General features: G+C 37.2%; 1 protein-coding gene across 1 annotated transcript in view; it reads left to right on the forward strand.

Annotated features, from left to right (window-relative positions):
* Positions 1–21854, forward strand: part of LOC137658096 (uncharacterized) — a 40682-nt gene that overhangs the window by 16929 nt on the left and 1899 nt on the right. The window contains exon 2 of the mRNA XM_068392787.1: positions 21119–21294. Coding sequence (XP_068248888.1) covers positions 21142–21294 — 153 coding nt within the window. The 5' untranslated portion in view covers positions 21119–21141. The remainder of the gene's footprint in view (positions 1–21118; positions 21295–21854) is intronic.

Raw genomic sequence — 21854 nt, forward strand, 5'->3', positions numbered from 1 at the left:
TGACAATTAAATTGGCTTTTACGACGAACCTGACAATTAAATTGGCTTTTACGACGAAACGGACAATTAAATTGGCTTTTACGACGAAACGGACAATTAAATTGGCTTTTACGACGAAACGGACAATTAAATTGGCTTTTACGACGAAACGGACAATTAAATTGGCTTTTACGACGAAACGGACAATTAAATTGGCTTTTACGACGAAACGGACAATTAAATTGGCTTTTACGACGAAACTGACAATTAAATTGGCTTTTACGACGAAACGGACAATTAAATTGGCTTTCACGACGAAACTGACAATTAAATTGGCTTTCACGACGAAACTGACAATAAATTGGCTTTTACGACGAACCTGACAATTAAATTGGCTTTTACGACGAACCTGACAATTAAATTGGCTTTTACGACGAACCTGACAATTAAATTGGCTTTTACGACGAACCTGACAATTAAATTGGCTTTTACGACGAAACTGACAATTAAATTGGCTTTTACGACGAAACTGACAATTAAATTGGCTTTTACGACGAAACTGACAATTAAATTGGCTTTCACGACGAAACTGACAATTAAATTGGCTTTCACGACGAAACTGACAATTAAATTGGCTTTCACGACGAAACTGACAATTAAATTGGCTTTCACGACGAAACTGACAATTAAATTGGCTTTCACGACGAACCTGACTATTAAATTGGCTTTTACGACGAACCTGACAAATAAATCGGCTTTTACGACGAACCTGACAAATAAATCGGCTTTTACGACGAACCTGACAAATAAATCGGCTTTTACGACGAACCTGACAAATAAATCGGCTTTTACGACGAACCTGACAAATAAATCGGCTTTTACGACGAACCTGACAAATAAATCGGCTTTTACGACGAACCTGACAAATAAATCGGCTTTTACGACGAACCTGACAAATAAATCGGCTTTTACGACGAACCTGACAAATAAATCGGCTTTTACGACGAACCTGACAAATAAATCGGCTTTTACGACGAACCTGACAATGAAATCGGCTTTTACGACGAACCTGACAAATAAATCGGCTTTTACGACGAACCTGACAATGAAATTGGCTTTTACGACGAACCTGACAATGAAATTGGCTTTCACGACGAACCTGACAATGAAATTGGCTTTCACGACGAACCTGACAAATAAATCGGCTTTCACGACGAACCTGACAAATAAATCGGCTTTCACGACGAACCTGACAAATAAATCGGCTTTCACGACGAACCTGACAAATAAATCGGCTTTCACGACGAACCTGACAAATAAATCGGCTTTCACGACGAAACTGACAATTAAATTGGCTTTCACGACGAAACTGACAATTAAATTGGCTTTCACGACGAACCTGACTATTAAATTGGCTTTTACGACGAACCTGACAAATAAATCGGCTTTTACGACGAACCTGACAAATAAATCGGCTTTTACGACGAACCTGACAATTAAATCGGCTTTTACGACGAACCTGACAAATAAATCGGCTTTTACGACGAACCTGACAAATAAATCGGCTTTTACGACGAACCTGACAAATAAATCGGCTTTTACGACGAACCTGACAAATAAATCGGCTTTTACGACGAACCTGACAAATAAATCGGCTTTTACGACGAACCTGACAAATAAATCGGCTTTTACGACGAACCTGACAAATAAATCGGCTTTTACGACGAACCTGACAAATAAATCGGCTTTTACGACGAACCTGACAATGAAATTGGCTTTTACGATGAACCTGACAATGAAATTGGCTTTTACGACGAACCTGACAATGAAATTGGCTTTCACGACGAACCTGACAATGAAATTGGCTTTCACGACGAACCTGACAAATAAATCGGCTTTCACGACGAACCTGACAAATAAATCGGCTTTCACGACGAACCTGACAAATAAATCGGCTTTTACGACGAACCTGACAAATAAATCGGCTTTTACGACGAACCTGACAAATAAATCGGCTTTTACGACGAACCTGACAATGAAATTGGCTTTTACGACGAACCTGACAATGAAATTGGCTTTTACGACGAACCTGACAATGAAATTGGCTTTCACGACGAAACTGACAATGAAATTGGCTTTCACGACGAAACTGACAATGAAATTGGCTTTTACGACGAAACTGACAATGAAATTGGCTTTTACGACGAAACTGACAATGAAATTGGCTTTTACGACGAAACTGACAATGAAATTGGCTTTTACGACGAAACTGACAATGAAATTGGCTTTTACGACGAAACTGACAATGAAATTGGCTTTTACGACGAAACTGACAATGAAATTGGCTTTTTTGACGAATCTGACCATTAAAATGGCTTTTTCGACGAACCTGACAAATAAATCGGCTTTTACGACGAACCTGACAAATAAATCGGCTTTTACGACGAACCTGACAAATAAATCGGCTTTTACGACGAACCTGACAAATAAATCGGCTTTTACGACGAACCTGACAATTAAATTGGCTTTTACGACGAACCTGACAATTAAATGGGCTTTTTTGACTAATCTGACCATATTTCCTAAAGAAAATAAACTTTTTTTTTTGCAAATGGCTTTTTCGACGAACCTGACAATTAAATTGGCTTTTACGACGAAGCTGACAATGAAATTGGCTTTTACGACGAAACGGACAATTAAATTGGCTTTCACGACGAAACTGACAATTAAATTGGCTTTCACGACGAAACTGACAATTAAATTGGCTTTCACGACGAAACTGACAATTAAATTGGCTTTTACGACGAACCTGACTATTAAAATGGCTTTTACGACGAACCTGACTATTAAAATGGCTTTTACGACGAACCTGACAAATAAATCGGCTTTTACGACGAACCTGACAAATAAATCGGCTTTTACGACGAACCTGACAATTAAATTGGCTTTTACGACGAACCTGACCATTAAATTGGCTTTTACGACGAACCTGACCATTAAATTGGCTTTTACGACGAACCTGACCATTAAATTGGCTTTTACGACGAACCTGACCATTAAATTGGCTTTTACGACGAACCTGACCATTAAATTGGCTTTTACGACGAACCTGACCATTAAATTGGCTTTTACGACGAACCTGACCATTAAATTGGCTTTTACGACGAAACTGACAATTAAATTGGCTTTTACGACGAAACTGACAATTAAATTGGCTTTTACGACGAAACTGGCAATTAAATTGGCTTTTTTGACTAATCTGACCATATTTCCTAAAGAAAATAAACTTTTTTTTTTTTGCGAATGGCTTTTTCGACGGACCTGACAATGAAATTGGCTTTTTCGACGAACCTGACAATGAAATTGGCTTTTTCGACGAACCTGACAATGAAATTGGCTTTTTCGACGAACCTGACAATGAAATTGGCTTTTTCGACGAACCTGACAATGAAATTGGCTTTTTCGACGAACCTGACAATGAAATTGGCTTTTTCGACGAACCTGACAATGAAATTGGCTTTTACGACGAACCTGACAATGAAATTGGCTTTTACGACGAACCTGACAATGAAATTGGCTTTTACGACGAACCTGACAATGAAATTGGCTTTCACGACGAACCTGACAATGAAATTGGCTTTCACGACGAACCTGACAATGAAATTGGCTTTCACGACGAACCTGACAATGAAATTGGCTTTCACGACGAACCTGACAATGAAATTGGCTTTCACGACGAACCTGACAATGAAATTGGCTTTCACGACGAACCTGACAATGAAATTGGCTTTCACGACGAACCTGACAATGAAATTGGCTTTCACGACGAACCTGACAATGAAATTGGCTTTCACGACGAACCTGACAATGAAATTGGCTTTCACGACGAACCTGACAATGAAATTGGCTTTCACGACGAACCTGACAATGAAATTGGCTTTCACGACGAACCTGACAATGAAATTGGCTTTCACGACGAACCTGACAATGAAATTGGCTTTCACGACGAACCTGACAATGAAATTGGCTTTCACGACGAACCTGACAATGAAATTGGCTTTCACGACGAACCTGACAATGAAATTGGCTTTCACGACGAACCTGACAATGAAATTGGCTTTCACGACGAACCTGACAATGAAATTGGCTTTCACGACGAACCTGACAATGAAATTGGCTTTCACGACGAACCTGACAATGAAATTGGCTTTCACGACGAACCTGACAATGAAATTGGCTTTCACGACGAACCTGACAATGAAATTGGCTTTCACGACGAACCTGACAATGAAATTGGCTTTCACGACGAACCTGACAATGAAATTGGCTTTCACGACGAACCTGACAATGAAATTGGCTTTCACGACGAACCTGACAATGAAATTGGCTTTCACGACGAACCTGACAATGAAATTGGCTTTCACGACGAACCTGACAATGAAATTGGCTTTCACGACGAACCTGACAATGAAATTGGCTTTCACGACGAACCTGACAATGAAATTGGCTTTCACGACGAACCTGACAATGAAATTGGCTTTCACGACGAACCTGACAATGAAATTGGCTTTCACGACGAACCTGACAATGAAATTGGCTTTCACGACGAACCTGACAATGAAATTGGCTTTCACGACGAAACTGACAATGAAATTGGCTATTACGACGAAACTGACAATGAAATTGGCTATTACGACGAAACTGACAATGAAATTGGCTATTACGACGAAACTGACAATGAAATTGGCTATTACGACGAAACTGACAATGAAATTGGCTATTACGACGAAACTGACAATGAAATTGGCTTTCACGACGAACCTGACAATGAAATTGGCTTTCACGACGAACCTGACAATTAAATTGGCGAGGAACCTGACAATTAAATTGGCTTTTACGAGGAACCTGACAATTAAATTGGCTATTACGACGAAACTGACAATGAAATTGGCTTTCACGACGAACCTGACAATGAAATTGGCTTTCACGACGAACCTGACAATGAAATTGGCTTTCACGACGAACCTGACAATGAAATTGGCTTTCACGACTAACCTGACAATGAAATTGGCTTTCACGACGAACCTGACAATGAAATTGGCTTTCACGACGAACCTGACAATGAAATTGGCTTTCACGACGAAATTGATAATTCAATTGGCTTTCACGACGAAATTGATAATTCAATTGGCCTTTACGACGAAACTGACAATTAAATTGGCTTTTACAAGGAACCTGACAATTAAATTGGCGAGGAACCTGACAATTAAATTGGCTTTTACGAGGAACCTGACAATTAAATTGGCTATTACGACGAAACTGACAATGAAATTGGCTATTACGACGAAACTGACAATGAAATTGGCTATTACGACGAAACTGACAATGAAATTGGCTATTACGACGAAACTGACAATGAAATTGGCTTTCACGACGAACCTGACAATGAAATTGGCTTTCACGACGAACCTGACAATGAAATTGGCTTTCACGACGAACCTGACAATGAAATTGGCTTTCACGACGAACCTGACAATGAAATTGGCTTTCACGACGAACCTGACAATGAAATTGGCTTTCACGACGAACCTGACAATGAAATTGGCTTTCACGACGAACCTGACAATGAAATTGGCTTTCACGACGAAACTGACAATTAAATTGGCTTTTACGACGAAACTGACAATTAAATTGGCTTTTACGACGAAACTGACAATTAAATTGGCTTTTACAAGGAACCTGACAATTAAATTGGCGAGGAACCTGACAATTAAATTGGCTTTTACGAGGAACCTGACAATGAAATTGGCTATTACGACGAAACTGACAATGAAATTGGCTATTACGACGAAACTGACAATGAAATTGGCTATTACGACGAAACTGACAATGAAATTGGCTATTACGACGAAACTGACAATGAAATTGGCTATTACGACGAAACTGACAATGAAATTGGCTATTACGACGAAACTGACAATGAAATTGGCTATTACGACGAACCTGACAATGAAATTGGCTTTCACGACGAACCTGACAATGAAATTGGCTTTCACGACGAACCTGACAATGAAATTGGCTTTCACGACGAACCTGACAATGAAATTGGCTTTCACGACGAACCTGACAATGAAATTGGCTTTCACGACGAACCTGACAATGAAATTGGCTTTCACGACGAACCTGACAATGAAATTGGCTTTCACGACGAACCTGACAATGAAATTGGCTTTCACGACGAACCTGACAATGAAATTGGCTTTCACGACGAACCTGACAATGAAATTGGCTTTCACGACGAACCTGACAATGAAATTGGCTTTCACGACGAACCTGACAATGAAATTGGCTTTCACGACGAACCTGACAATGAAATTGGCTTTCACGACGAACCTGACAATGAAATTGGCCTTCACGACGAACCTGACAATGAAATTGGCCTTCACGACGAACCTGACAATGAAATTGGCCTTTACGACGAAACTGACAATTCAATTGGCCTTTACGACGAAACTGACAATTCAATTGGCCTTTACGACGAAACTGACAATTCAATTGGCCTTTACGACGAAACTGACAATTCAATTGGCCTTTACGACGAAACTGACAATTCAATTGGCCTTTACGACGAAACTGACAATTCAATTGGCCTTTACGACGAAACTGACAATTCAATTGGCTTTCACGACGAACCTGACAATGAAATTGGCTTTCACGACGAACCTGACAATGAAATTGGCGAGGAACCTGACAATTAAATTGGCGAGGAACCTGACAATGAAATTGGCTATTACGACGAAACTGACAATGAAATTGGCTATTACGACGAAACTGACAATGAAATTGGCTTTCACGACGAAACTGACAATGAAATTGGCTTTCACGACGAACCTGACAATGAAATTGGCTTTCACGACGAACCTGACAATGAAATTGGCTTTCACGACGAACCTGACAATGAAATTGGCTTTCACGACGAACCTGACAATGAAATTGGCTTTCACGACGAACCTGACAATGAAATTGGCTTTCACGACGAACCTGACAATGAAATTGGCTTTCACGACGAACCTGACAATGAAATTGGCTTTCACGACGAACCTGACAATGAAATTGGCTTTCACGACGAACCTGACAATGAAATTGGCTTTCACGACGAACCTGACAATGAAATTGGCTTTCACGACGAACCTGACAATTCAATTGGCCTTCACGACGAACCTGACAATGAAATTGGCCTTTACGACGAAACTGACAATTCAATTGGCCTTTACGACGAAACTGACAATTCAATTGGCCTTTACGACGAAACTGACAATTCAATTGGCCTTTACGACGAAACTGACAATTAAATTGGCTTTTTCGACGAACCTGACAATGAAATTGGCTTTTTCGACGAACCTGACAATGAAATTGGCTTTTTCGACGAACCTGACAATGAAATTGGCTTTTACGACGAACCTGACAATGAAATTGGCTTTTACGACGAACCTGACAATGAAATTGGCTTTTACGAAGAACCTGACAATTAAATTGGCTTTTACGACGAACCTGACAATTAAATTGGCTTTAACGACGAACCTGACAATTAAATTGGCTTTTACGACGAACCTGACAATTAAATTGGCTTTTACGACGAACCTGACAATTAAATTGGCTTTTACGACGAACCTGACAATTAAATTGGCTTTTACGACGAAACTGACAATTAAATTGGCTTTTACGACGAAACTGACAATTAAATTGGCTTTTACGACGAAATGGACAATTAAATTGGCTTTTACGACGAAACTGACAATTAAATTGGCTTTCACGACGAAACTGACAATTAAATTGGCTTTCACGACGAAACTGACAATTAAATTGGCTTTAACGACGAACCTGACAATTAAATTGGCTTTTACGACGAACCTGACAATTAAATTGGCTTTTACGACGAACCTGACAATTAAATTGGCTTTTACGACGAAACTGACAATTAAATTGGCTTTTACGACGAAACTGACAATTAAATTGGCTTTTACGACGAAATGGACAATTAAATTGGCTTTTACGACGAAACTGACAATTAAATTGGCTTTCACGACGAAACTGACAATTAAATTGGCTTTCACGACGAAACTGACAATTAAATTGGCTTTCACGACGAAACTGACAATTAAATTGGCTTTCACGACGAAACTGACAATTAAATTGGCTTTTACGACGAAACTGACAATTAAATTGGCTTTCACGACGAACCTGACAATGAAATTGGCTTTCACGACGAAACTGACAATTAAATTGGCTTTTACGACGAAACTGACAATTAAATTGGCTTTTACAAGGAACCTGACAATTAAATTGGCGAGGAACCTGACAATTAAATTGGCTTTTACGAGGAACCTGACAATTAAATTGGCTATTACGACGAAACTGACAATGAAATTGGCTATTACGACGAAACTGACAATGAAATTGGCTATTACGACGAAACTGACAATGAAATTGGCTATTACGACGAAACTGACAATGAAATTGGCTATTACGACGAAACTGACAATGAAATTGGCTATTACGACGAAACTGACAATGAAATTGGCTATTACGACGAAACTGACAATGAAATTGGCTATTACGACGAAACTGACAATGAAATTGGCTTTCACGACGAAACTGACAATGAAATTGGCTTTCACGACGAACCTGACAATGAAATTGGCTTTCACGACGAACCTGACAATGAAATTGGCTTTCACGACGAACCTGACAATGAAATTGGCTTTCACGACGAACCTGACAATGAAATTGGCTTTTACGACGAACCTGACAATGAAATTGGCTTTTACGACTAAGCTGACAATGAAATTGGCTTTTACGACTAAGCTGACAATGAAATTGGCTTTTACGACGAAGCTGACAATGAAATTGGCTTTTACGACGAAGCTGACAATGAAATTGGCTTTTACGACGAAGCTGACAATGAAATTGGCTTTTACGACGAAGCTGACAATGAAATTGGCTTTCACGACGAAGCTGACAATGAAATTGGCTTTCACGACGAAGCTGACAATGAAATTGGCTTTCACGACGAAGCTGACAATGAAATTGGCTTTCACGACGAAGCTGACAATGAAATTGGCTTTCACGACGAACCTGACAATGAAATTGGCTTTCACGACGAACCTGACAATGAAATTGGCTTTCACGACGAACCTGACAATGAAATTGGCTTTTACGACGAACCTGACAATGAAATTGGCTTTTACGACGAACCTGACAATGAAATTGGCTTTTACGACGAACCTGACAATGAAATTGGCTTTTACGACGAACCTGACAATGAAATTGGCTTTTACGACGAAACTGACAATGAAATTGGCTTTTACGACGAAACTGACAATGAAATTGGCTTTTACGACGAAACTGACAATGAAATTGGCTTTTACGACGAAACTGACAATGAAATTGGCTTTTACGACGAACCTGACAATGAAATCGGCTTTTACGACGAACCTGACAAATAAATCGGCTTTTACGACGAACCTGACAAATAAATCGGCTTTTACGACGAACCTGACAATTAAATCGGCTTTTACGACGAACCTGACAATTAAATTGGCTTTTACGACGAACCTGACAATTAAATGGGCTTTTTTGACTAATCTGACCATATTTCCTAAAGAAAATAAACTTTTTTTTTTTTTGCAAATGGCTTTTTCGACGAACCTGACAATGAAATTGGCTTTTACGACGAAGCTGACAATGAAATTGGCTTTTACGACGAAGCTGACAATGAAATTGGCTTTTACGACGAAGCTGACAATGAAATTGGCTTTTACGACGAAGCTGACAATGAAATTGGCTTTCACGACGAAGCTGACAATGAAATTGGCTTTTACGACGAACCTGACAATGATATTGGCTTTTACGACGAACCTGACAATTAAAATGGCTTTTACGACGAATCTGACCATTATATTTCCTAATGAAAATTAACTTTTCTTGCGATTAAAATGGTTTTTTCGACGAACCTGACAATTAAATTGGCTTTTTCGACGAACTTGACAAATAAATCGGCTTTTACGACGAACCTGACAAATAAATCGGCTTTTACGACGAACCTGACAAATAAATCGGCTTTTACGACGAACCTGACAAATAAATCGGCTTTTACGACGAACCTGACAAATAAATCTGCTTTTACGACGAACCTGACAATTAAATTGGCTTTTCCGACGAACCTGACAATTAAATTGGCTTTTACGACGAACCTGACAATTAAATTGGCTTTTACGACGAACCTGACCATTAAATTGGCTTTTACGACGAACCTGACCATTAAATTGGCTTTTACGACGAACCTGACCATTAAATTGGCTTTTACGACGAACCTGACCATTAATACGACGAACCTGACCATTAAATTGGCTTTTACGACGAACCTGACCGTTAAATTGGCTTTTACGACGAACCTGACCGTTAAATTGGCTTTTACGACGAACCTGACCGTCAAATTGGCTTTTACGACGAACCTGACCGTCAAATTGGCTTTTACGACGAACCTGACCGTCAAATTGGCTTTTACGACGAACCTGACCGTCAAATTGGCTTTTACGACGAACCTGACCGTCAAATTGGCTTTTACGACGAACCTGACTATTAAATTGGCTTTTACGACGAACCTGACAATTAAAATGGCTTTTACGACGAATCTGACCATTATATTTCCTAATGAAAATTAACTGTTTTCTTGCGATTAAAATGGTTTTTTCGACGAACCTGACAATTAAATTGGCTTTTTCGACGAACTTGACAATAAAATTGGCTTTTACGACGAACCTGACAAATAAATCGGCTTTTACGACGAACCTGACAATGAAATTGGCTTTCACGACGAACCTGACAATGAAATTGGCTTTCACGACGAACCTGACAATGAAATTGGCTTTCACGACGAACCTGACAATGAAATTGGCTTTCACGACGAACCTGACAATGAAATTGGCTTTCACGACGAACCTGACAATGAAATTGGCTTTCACGACGAACCTGACAATGAAATTGGCTTTCACGACGAACCTGACAATGAAATTGGCTTTCACGACGAACCTGACAATGAAATTGGCTTTCACGACGAACCTGACAATGAAATTGGCTTTCACGACGAACCTGACAATGAAATTGGCTTTCACGACGAACCTGACAATGAAATTGGCTTTCACGACGAACCTGACAATGAAATTGGCTTTCACGACGAACCTGACAATGAAATTGGCTTTCACGACGAACCTGACAATGAAATTGGCTTTCACGACGAACCTGACAATGAAATTGGCTTTCACGACGAACCTGACAATGAAATTGGCTTTCACGACGAAACTGACAATGAAATTGGCTTTCACGACGAAATTGACAATTCAATTGGCTTTCACGACGAAACTGACAATTCAATTGGCCTTTACGACGAAACTGACAATTCAATTGGCCTTTACGACGAAACTGACAATTCAATTGGCCTTTACGACGAAACTGACAATTCAATTGGCCTTTACGACGAAACTGACAATTCAATTGGCCTTTACGACGAAACTGACAATTCAATTGGCCTTTACGACGAAACTGACAATTCAATTGGCCTTTACGACGAAACTGACAATTCAATTGGCCTTTACGACCTTTACGACGAAACTGACAATTAAATTGGCTTTTACGACGAAACTGGCAATTAAATTGGCTTTTTTGACTAATCTGACCATATTTCCTAAAGAAAATAAAATTTTTTTTTTTTGCGAATGGCTTTTTCGACGAACCTGACAATGAAATTGGCTTTTTCGACGAACCTGACAATGAAATTGGCTTTTTCGACGAACCTGACAATGAAATTGGCTTTTACGACGAACCTGACAATGAAATTGGCTTTTACGACGAACCTGACAATGAAATTGGCTTTTACGACGAACCTGACAATGAAATTGGCTTTTACGACGAAGCTGACAATGAAATTGGCTTTTACGACGAAGCTGACAATGAAATTGGCTTTTACGACGAAGCTGACAATGAAATTGGCTTTTACGACGAACCTGACAATGAAATTGGCTTTCACGACGAACCTGACAATGAAATTGGCTTTCACGACGAACCTGACAATGAAATTGGCTTTCACGACGAACCTGACAATGAAATTGGCTTTCACGACGAACCTGACAATGAAATTGGCTTTCACGACGAACCTGACAATGAAATTGGCTTTCACGACGAACCTGACAATGAAATTGGCTTTCACGACGAACCTGACAATGAAATTGGCTTTCACGACGAACCTGACAATGAAATTGGCTTTCACGACGAACCTGACAATGAAATTGGCTTTCACGACGAACCTGACAATGAAATTGGCTTTCACGACGAACCTGACAATGAAATTGGCTTTCACGACGAACCTGACAATGAAATTGGCTTTCACGACGAACCTGACAATGAAATTGGCTTTCACGACGAACCTGACAATGAAATTGGCTTTCACGACGAACCTGACAATGAAATTGGCTTTCACGACGAACCTGACAATGAAATTGGCTTTCACGACGAACCTGACAATGAAATTGGCTTTCACGACGAACCTGACAATGAAATTGGCTTTCACGACGAACCTGACAATGAAATTGGCTTTCACGACGAACCTGACAATGAAATTGGCTTTCACGACGAACCTGACAATGAAATTGGCTTTCACGACGAACCTGACAATGAAATTGGCTTTCACGACGAACCTGACAATGAAATTGGCTTTCACGACGAACCTGACAATGAAATTGGCTTTCACGACGAACCTGACAATGAAATTGGCTTTCACGACGAACCTGACCATGAAATTGGCTTTCACGACGAACCTGACAATGAAATTGGCTTTCACGACGAACCTGACCATGAAATTGGCTTTCACGACGAACCTGACAATGAAATTGGCTTTCACGACGAACCTGACCATGAAATTGGCTTTCACGACGAACCTGACAATGAAATTGGCTTTCACGACGAACCTGACCATGAAATTGGCTTTCACGACGAACCTGACAATGAAATTGGCTTTCACGACGAACCTGACCATGAAATTGGCTTTCACGACGAACCTGACCATGAAATTGGCTTTTACGACGAACCTGACCATGAAATTGGCTTTTACGACGAACCTGACCATGAAATTGGCTTTTACGACGAACCTGACCATGAAATTGGCTTTCACGACGAACCTGACCATGAAATTGGCTTTCACGACGAACCTGACCATGAAATTGGCTTTCACGACGAACCTGACCATGAAATTGGCTTTCACGACGAACCTGACCATGAAATTGGCTTTCACGACGAACCTGACCATGAAATTGGCTTTCACGACGAACCTGACAATGAAATTGGCTTTTACGACGAACCTGACAATGAAATTGGCTTTCACGACGAACCATGAAATTGGCTTTCACGACGAACCTGACAATGAAATTGGCTTTTACGACGAACCTGACAATGAAATTGGCTTTTACGACGAACCTGACAATGAAATTGGCTTTCACGACGAACCTGACAATGAAATTGGCTTTCACGACGAACCTGACAATGAAATTGGCTTTCACGACGAACCTGACCATGAAATTGGCTTTTACGACGAACCTGACCATGAAATTGGCTTTTACGACGAACCTGACCATGAAATCGGCTTTTACGACGAACCTGACCATGAAATCGGCTTTTACGACGAACCTGACCATGAAATCGGCTTTTACGACGAACCTGACCATTAAATCGGCTTTTACGACGAACCTGACCATTAAATCGGCTTTTACGACGAACCTGACCATTAAATCGGCTTTTACGACGAACCTGACAAATAAATCGGCTTTTACGACGAACCTGACCATTATATTTCCTAATAAAAATAAACTGTTTTTCTTGCGATTAAATCGGCTTTTACGACGAACCTGACAAATAAATCGGCTTTTACGACGAACCTGACCATTATATTTCCTAATAAAAATAAACTGTTTTTCTTGCGATTAAATCGGCTTTTACGACGAACTTGACCATTAAATCGGCTTTTACGACGAACCTGACCATTAAATTTCCTGCCATAAAGATGGTCGTTTCGACGACTTTGACAATTAATTCCAACACACCTATGCCAATTTTATTATGGACTCGGCTCCTGGACCCGTTCCCGATGAGCAGGGCCTAAATTTCAAATTTGGGTATACTAAAACGAGCCTCAAGTTTTATTATCAGACACTATCGAGGTCTGGTAAAGGCCGCCAACCTAACTAACCCACTTGACAAAGTAGTTTCCAGATGATAGATGTGTTGAGCGTTTGATATGTCAGTTTTTTAGTTTTAAAATTATTTTCTTTTTTTAAGAACATTAGGAGATATTGAAGGATGGCCTGTTTGCAGCTAGTATGAGGTCTTTATAGAACTAAGAGCTATGCTTAAACTGGAGCAGATACGTCTGACTTGAGATGTCAGAGTTTAGTTTTACATATTATTATTTTAACAATATTATTAATAGAAATATCTTGCTGGTGCCTTAGATGACCGCGGAGGTAGCAGCAGTAGGGGGATTCAGAATTATGAAGCTTCATCTGTGGTGGATAACTGGGGAAGGTGGGCTTTGGCACCCAAGCAGTACCAGCTGAACTTTGTTTAGTCCCTTGTCAGGCTGTGAGGAACGTAGAGAGTAGAGGTCCCCTTTTTTTTTTTTTTTTTTTTTTTTTCTTTTTTTTTTTTTTTTTTTTTCTCCATGATGTCTGCTACCCCCCAAAATTATGGCAAGTGCCTTGGTATATGTATGTATGTATGTATTAATAGAAAGTGAAGGATGACTTATGCGCAGCAAGTATGAAGTAGATATTGCACAAAGAGTTGTGCATAAACTGGAACATATGTCAGACTTGTGAAATGTCAGTTATGAGTTTTGTAGATATTTTTTTTCGTAATTCCATTAATAGAAAATGAAGGATGGGTTATGCGCAGCTAGTATCAAGTAGTTATTGCACGAAGAGCTGTGCACAAACGGGAACATAAACGTCAGATTTGTGAAATGTACGGTTTAGGTGAAATGTACGGTTTAGGCTGTGTATATTTTAATCTTGATTCCATTAATAGAAAGTGAAGGATGGCTTCAGCGTAGCTAGTTTGAAGTCGTTAATGCACAAAGAGCTGTTCACAAACGGAGCATATACGTCAGACTTGTGAAATGGTCCGTATTAAAGCTTTTCATATATTTTTTTTTTTTTCGTGATTCCATTAATAGAAATTGAAGAATGTCTTGTGCGCAGAAATTATGAAGTTCTTGCACTAAGCTATGCACAAACGGGAACATATAAGTCAGATTTTGTAATGTCCGTTTTTAGTTCAATATATATATAATTTTTTTTATAATAACATTAATAGAAAGAAGGATGGCTAGAGCGCGTGATATCTTTTTTTTTTTTTTAAGTTACATTAATATTTATCTTTTTTTTTTCTTTTTTTTTTCTAATCCATTGTTAGAAATCAAAGGCTGGCTTGTGCGTAGCAAGTATGAAGTAGTTATTGCACTAGGAGCTATGCACAAACGGGAGCAAATGTTACACTTGTGAAAGTCTGTTTTAGTAATAAATTTTGGAGATTTTTTCGCATTTCCATTAGTAAAAAGTGAAAGATGGCTTATGCACGGCTAAAATATTGTAGTTAGTGCACAAAGAATTGTTCACAAACGGGAGCATATGTCGAAGTTATGAAATTTGTTTCAAGTTTGGTATATATAAATTTTCCGTAATTACATTATCAGAAATTAAAGGCAGACTTGTTCGCGGCTAGTATGAAGTCTCTCTTGCACTAAGAGCTGTGCACAAACGGGTGTATATACGTTACTTTTGAAATTTCAGTTCTGAGTGATGTATATATTTTTTTCGTAATTCCAATAGTAGTTATAGAAAAGTGAAGGATGGCTTATGGGTAGCAAGTATGAATTAGTTATTGCACTAAGAACTGTGCACAATCGGGAGCTTATAAGTCGGACTTTTGTAATGTCCATTTTTAGTCAAATATATTTTTTTAAATTCCATTAAGAGAAAGAAGGATGGCTAGAGCGCGTGGAATGTTTGTGTTTTAATTTATGTTTTATCAATTAAATTAGTAGAAATTGAAGGATGAATTATGCGCAGCAAGTATGAAGTAGTTATTGCTGCAAGAGCTATGCACAAACGGGAGCAGGTATGTTAGACTTGTGCAATGTCAGTTTTTTAATATTTTTTCTTTCTCATTAGGTTTTTTTTTAATTCCATCAATAGAAGGTAGGGGATGGCTTATGCTTAACTAGTATAAGTCGTTCTTGCACTAAGAGCTGTGCACAAACGGGGGAGTATGTCAAGACTTGTGAAATGTCCGTTTTGAGTTTAGTAAATGTGTTCATAATTCCATTAATAGAAAGTAAAGAATGGCTTATGCACAGCAAGTATGAAGTCATTCTTGCACTAAGAGCTATGCATAAACGGAGTGTATGTCAGACTTGTTAGATGTCCGCTTTGAGCTTGGTATATATTCATAATTCCATTAATAGAAAGTAAAAAAAAAAGGCTTATGCACAGAAAGTATGAAGTAGTTTTTGCACAAAGAGCTATGCACAAACTGGAGCATATGTCAGACTTGTGAGATGTCCGTTTTGAGTTTAGTATATATATGTTCATAATCCCATTAATAGAAAGTGAAGAAGGGCTTATGCACAAAGTCTTTAGTCGTTCTTGCACAAAGAGCTGTGCACAAACGGGGAGTACATGTTAAGACTTGTGAAATGTCAGTGTCGAGTTTTGTAAGTTTTGTGTATTTTTGTTTATTTTTAATTTTTTTTTTCAATTCCATTAATAGAAGGTGAAGAATGGCTTATGCACAGAAAGTCTTTAGTCGTTCTTGCACAAAGAGCTATGTACACAAGGGAGTATGTCAGAATTGTGAAAAGTAGTTTCGATTTTTTGTATTGAGTTTTGTATATGTGGTTTATTTTTTTTTTTTTTTTTGTAATTCCATTAATAGAAAGTGAAGAAGGGCTTATGCACAGCAAGTCTTTAGTCGTTCTTGTACAAAGAGCTGTGCACAAACGGGGAGTACATGTTAGACTTGTGAAATGTAAGTGTCGAGTTTTGTAAGTTTTGTGTATTTTTGTTTATTTTTATTTTTTTTTTCAATTCCATTAATAGAAGGTGAAGAATGGCTTATGCACAGAAAGTCTTTAGTCGTTCTTGCACAAAGAGCTATGTACACAAGGGAGTATGTCAGAATTGTGAAAAGTAGTTTTGATTTTTTGTATTGGGTTTTGTAAATGTTTCTTTTTTTTTCTTTTTTTAATTCCATTAATAGAAAGTGAAGAAGGGCTTATGCACAGCAAGTCTTTAGTCGTTCTTGCACAAAGAGCTGTGCACAAACGGGGAGTACATGTTAGACTTGTGAAATGTAAGTGTCGAGTTTTGTAAGTTTTGTGTATTTTTGTTTATTTTTATTTTTTTTTTCAATTCCATTAATAGAAGGTGAAGAATGGCTTATGCACAGAAAGTCTTTAGTCGTTCTTGCACAAAGAGCTATGTACACAAGGGAGTATGTCAGAATTGTGAAAAGTAGTTTTGATTTTTTGTATGAGTTTTGTATATTTTTTTTTTTTTTTTTTTTTTTTTTTTTATAATTCCATTAATAGAAGGTGAAGAATGGCTTATGCACAGCAAGTTTGAAGTCTTTCTTGCACAAAGAGCTATGTACAAAAGGGAGTATGTCAGAATTGTGAAAAGTAGTTTTGATTTTTTGTTTTGAGTTTTGTAAATTTTTTTTTTTTCGTAATTCCATTAATAGAAAGCGAAGGATGGCTTGTGCGGAGCAAGTATTTAGTAGTTATTGCACTAAGGGCTAAGCATAAAAGGGGAGCAGATAAGTCAGGCTTGTGAAATGTCTGTTTTCTAATTTTATATATATTTTCTTTCATTATTATATTAGAATAGTATGAAGTCTTCATTTCACTAATAGGTGTGCACAAACGGTAACAGATAAGTCAGATATGTTTCATTTCACTAATAGGTGTGCACAAACGGTAACAGATAAGTCAGATATGTGTTATGTCCGTATTTAGGTGTTTTATATATATTTTTCTTAGGGTGCGTGAAATGTCAGTTTTTGTAGTTTATATATATTTTTCAGTTTTTTTAGTTTATATTTTCAGTTTTTTTAGTTGAGATTTTATATATAGAGATATAGAGATATAGAGATATAGAGATATAGAGATATAGAGATATAGAGATATAGAGATATAGAGATATAGAGATATAGAGATATAGAGATATAGAGATATAGAGATCTCTTTTTTTTTTTTCATTGAGAGAGTCGCGCAAACGTGATAAGATAGGTCTGACTTGTGAAATGTCAGTTTTATTGTTTACTTTTTTTTTTTTCAAATTTCCATTAGTTGAAAGTTAAGGATGGTCTGTGCGCAGTAAATATGAAGTCTTTATTGTGCTAGGAGCTATGCACACACGGGAGCAGCTACGATGTCTGACTTGTGTAATGTCAGTTTTTTAGTGTTTATACAGTTTTTCTTTCTTTTAATTCCATTAGTAGAAATTGAAGGATGATGACTGCGCAAGAAGTATGAAGTCTCTATTGCTCTAAGAACTATGCACAAACGGGAGCAGTTAAGTCAGATTTGTTAAGTGTTTGTTTTTTAGTTGTATATATTTTTTCAATTTCATTAGTTGAAAGGGAAAGATGGCTTGTGCTCAATAAGTATTAAGTTATTGTACCAAGAGCTAAGCACAAACGGAAGCAGATACGTCAGACTTGTGAAATGTTCGTGTTTTAGTTTGTTATTGCATTAATAGCTTTGCACAAACGGGAGCAGATAAGTTGACTAAAGAGATGTCCGTTTTTTAGTTACATATGTTTTTTGATTCAATTGGTAGAAAGGGAAAGATGGCTTGTGCTCAGTAAGTATGAAGTCGTTATGGCACTAAGAGCTATGCATAAATGTGCAGATATGTCAGACTTGTGAAATGTAAACAAAATGTAAACAGGAATGAAATTATCATTTCGGGAAGAGGATCCCCATATATTGTGGAATTATTCGTGGATTTGATATGCGTTCAAGTGAATAACGCATTAAGGAAAGGTAAATTTTACCACTTGTGGATACGCCAACAAATTTTTCCCTCTTAAAGACTCCGGTTCCCACAAGGTGGCTCCTATTAATGTAGGATATATAAAGTTTTATCATGACTATTTGTGTAACGGGATTAAAGATTAATTTTCGAAGAAAACGGGAACTTTTCTGTACTGAACTAAATCTTGGTTTCCCGTTTTCTGTAATGCTTAACTTTTCCTAGGCGAAGTTTGAGTTTGATGCTATTGTCATAATTACACAAAACTAGTTGATTTACTAGTTTTAGTTGAATGTCAATAGGTTAATTTTACCATAAAGTCTAAGATTGCATTTATTCTTTACTGCTGCTACTTGTGTAGCTTGATGATTTACTCGTTTTAGCTGAATGTCAATAGGTTCATTTTACCATAGTCTACGATTGCATTTATTCTTTACTGCTGCTACTTGTGTAGCTTGATAGTTTACTATATGCTTAGGTTCAATATCTTTAACATTTGGTCTTGTCAAGACACTCTTCTATTAAGTGAAGCAGTTTATTAAATACTAACTGCTTTAAGATTTTTAAATTTCTCGGCTGTTAATACTTTATATATCGACATATCTAATTTAACGCTATTACTGTTTTTAGTATGATTTATTAATTTGTTCTAATAATTTCATTTCCTTATTTCTTTTCCCCTTTGGGCTATTTTCCCCTATTGGAGCTCTTGGGGCTTATAGCATCTTGCTTTTCCAACTAGGGTTGTAGCTTGGCTAGTAATAATGATAATTTAATACATTCGGCATCCGCTTTCATACATTTTACATAGGAATGTAAAAGACAAGCATGCTACATAGGCAGGGTTGTGTGTGTCTGTAATTTTTTCTCAGGGACCTTAGAAAAAATAGGGAACTGTAAAACCCCTCGCTAGTACTGATTTTTTTTTTTTTAACATTTTTGTCGGAGCTTACTTTTACCGGTTTATTTCTCGCCCTCCACTAGACAATAAAGTCTGTTCAGGCGGGCCTTGGTGTGTGAAAATAATTTCTTTCCAGTTAATATTTTGCTCTGTATCTTATCAGTTATTTCGCTAGCATTTGTATTCAGGCTTAATAGTTTTCAGGTCACTATTATAACACTTTCTAAAAAGATAAGTCTTCAGGTTTTTCTTGAAAGCTTCTTAAATTGCTTTCACTAATATTTTGTATAGTTTTCTTTCACGATTTTTATTTTGCAAACTTCTAAATTTAAGTGGATATTCATCAAAGAAAAGTAAAGACACTAGGTTTATAATTGATGCCCAAATATCCTGGAACTACCGAAGCTTGTTAATTCTACCTGGTTAGTACTGGATGGGCAATAATCACTTGGTTTCTGTTTACGGTCTTCTGTTAGAAAGGAACAGACTTGCCAAACATGCTTTAATGTTATCTCCTGTTACTGTAATAATTAAAGAAAAAGTTCGGATATAGAGGTGAAAATTTATTAAAAATTTAATTGATATTAGTAGGATTAGTCTCGGTTTGGTAGATATAAAAGATAATGATTGATTAACCGTAATAATTGAAAAAAAATAGTACGGACATACAGGTGATAATTTGTTAGAAATTTAATTAACATTAGTTTTTTTTTCTGAATTGTCTTACTTTGGTAGATATTAAAGATATTGATTGACATTGATTTAAGGTTGAAAACACTTAATGAAAGGTCATGCTAGTTTGTAATCTATATTCAGAATTCTTAACTTGGTATAAAATTTATAAATGAAAAACTTTTATCAGTTTATTAATCGGATATTCAGGTGGAAATTTGTTAAATTTTATTGGTATTTAGTATTTTTGTGAATATTCTTATTTTGGTAAATATATAAGATATTGATTGACATTGATTGACTATTGAAAACTCTTTTAGAAAGTTTGTAAGGTTTTAATCTATATTCAAAATGCCAAACTTAGTACAAAAATTATAAATTAAAAACTTTCAACAGTTTAATTCATGCTGGTACTACTTTTCAGGAATCCCCAGGAATCCTTCCAATATGAAGTACTTAGGATACTTCCTGTGTGCATTAGAGCTCTTGTTGAGTGTGCACCCAATGAACGGTGAATGGAATTTATACGGAAAGATGTCTGACAAGCCAATGACAGAACAAGCCGACTCTGAATGGCAGCCCATAGGTGAAATGGTTGAGGTAAGAGATTACCTTTTTCTTTTTTTTTAACATTTATTTGTACCTGGAAAATCTCTAAAGTCTTCAGACTTTAATTTGGTGAATTTTGATAGTAGTATTAGCCTTTATACTTGCCTGAATTACAAATGCTTGAAGTAAGATTGTTAAGGATTTTAAGATTTGAGGAAAATATGGAAATTATTACTATACTAATCTTTATACTTGCCTGTAAGTAAAGACTTTTAATAAAATATAACTGATTTTTAAGATGTACTGTGGACATTCTTGAAACTAGTAACAATCTTTATACCTACCTGGAAGTTATAAAATGCTTCAAATAAATTATAATTTGGATTTTTAAGATTTGTGGAAACTATACATGCCTGAAAGTTATAAATGCTTCGAATAAAATATTCGGGTTTTCAGATTTAATTTCTTTGTGGAAAATCTGGAAAGCGATACTAATGTTGATACTTGCCTGAAAGTTAAAAGGCTTTAAATAAAATATAATTCAGATTTTTAAAAGATTTGCTGTGGAAAATCTGGAAAGTGATATTAATCTTGATACTTGCCTGAAAGTT

Source organism: Palaemon carinicauda, chromosome 19 (genome assembly GCF_036898095.1).
Source record: "Palaemon carinicauda isolate YSFRI2023 chromosome 19, ASM3689809v2, whole genome shotgun sequence".
Classification (NCBI taxonomy): Eukaryota; Metazoa; Arthropoda; class Malacostraca; order Decapoda; family Palaemonidae; genus Palaemon; species Palaemon carinicauda.